The following is a 1431-nucleotide window of genomic DNA, read 5'->3' as shown; positions in this document are numbered from 1 at the left end:
GCTTGCCGAAACCGCGGACATCGCTCCTGCGCAGGCCGCCGTACTGGCCGAGCTGGCCAGCCTGATTGGGATCTTGACCCTCGACCTCGCTGGACACTTCGTCGGAACAGCCGGCCCGACCGACCACCTGTACCAGGCGCTCATCGAGCGACGAGTACGCGCTAGGCCTCCCATCAGCCTGATCATGCCCAGTTCATCGCAACGGAGTGCCGCCCCTCGCGTATCCCCGGCGATGGCTGGCAAAAGAGACGCACCATCCGCGACTAAGGCCACGACAACTACACCGAAGACCGGCGGTCTACTACCTATTGACCAACTCGTGATCAGACTCGGGGCGCTGTGGCTCCAGACCGCCGATCGTCTGGAAAAAAACCGCACGCCAACTACATCTGGGATGACTTAGAAACTCAACGGAGACCTGTCATCGATCGTCATTCTCCGCCCTAGCCCACGACCCGTGAGGGATTCGGAGTCGGAACCACCTGGGGCGAAATGAAGCGACTCACGGTGACACCCCCTATCGACCACGATCCCGGCCAGAAACCTGTCTTCCAATACGACACCGCCACTGATTCGTGGCTGACGTTCATGTTCTCGGCCGATGAACTCACCGACGATTCGGAGGTCGAGTACATCGAGGTCGCTCAGGGAGCTAAACCATTGCTCGGAAGGGGCGGCTGCTGAACACTCAGCGACTACCGGCCAAGAGCAGGGCGCTGTCACCGAATTCGTGCCACAGGTAATTTCGGCGATCCGCTACTACGAAAACCTCGGGCTCATCGAGGCCCAACGAACGCCCGGCAGTCGTCGCGTGTTCGCGCGCAACACGTTGCGGCGGCTCGCATTCATCCGAGCGGCATCCAACGTTGGTTTGAGCATCGACGAGATTGGTGCCGAACTCGCTTTGCTGCCCGCTGGCCGCAATCCGACGAAGGCCGATTGGGCGCGCATTTCAGCTGACTGGCGAGGCCGACTCGATGAGCAAATCACTGCACTCACGATGCTGCGCAACGGATTGGACTCCTGCATCGGCTGCGGATGCTTGAGCCTTAAAGCGTGCCGTTTCTCCAACCCCGATGATGTTCTTCAGCACAAGGGAGCCGGAGCCCGGTTACTTCCTAAAACGCTACGCGACTAGCCAACCAGTATGCCTAGCGCATTTTCGCAACCCAGTTCACCGCCGCACGACCATCTTTAACCCGCTGTTCCCAGGTCACACCCACGGCCACCAGCGCGACTCCGGTCGCGGCGATCAAAGTCCATCGCGGCAGTCCCCAAAGCAGCGGGCCGAAGTTGGTGAAAATCACCAGTGCAGCAATGCAAGCACCGAGCACGAAAGGCGCCTGCCAGCGGCGCCACGCGCCGGCTCCCATCACAGCCAAAGCAGCAAGACCCAGCAGCAGCGCTCGCGCACTGGTGGAGTGAGCTAGC

General features: G+C 61.0%; 1 protein-coding gene across 1 annotated transcript; it reads left to right on the top strand.

The window, feature by feature from the left end:
- Positions 1-601: 601 nt before the first annotated feature.
- LOC108778816 (HTH-type transcriptional activator SoxR homolog) lies at positions 602-1138 on the top strand. The gene has a single exon (XM_018546108.1). The coding sequence runs from the start codon at positions 602-604 to the stop codon at positions 1136-1138; it is 537 nt and encodes a 178-aa protein (XP_018401610.1).
- The last annotated feature ends 293 nt before the right edge of the window (positions 1139-1431 follow it).

This window comes from Cyphomyrmex costatus, unplaced genomic scaffold, assembly GCF_001594065.2.
Source record: "Cyphomyrmex costatus isolate MS0001 unplaced genomic scaffold, Ccosl1.0 scaffold5135, whole genome shotgun sequence".
In the NCBI taxonomy this organism is placed as follows: Eukaryota; Metazoa; Arthropoda; class Insecta; order Hymenoptera; family Formicidae; genus Cyphomyrmex; species Cyphomyrmex costatus.
This window is presented reverse-complemented; position numbering and strand designations above follow the sequence as displayed.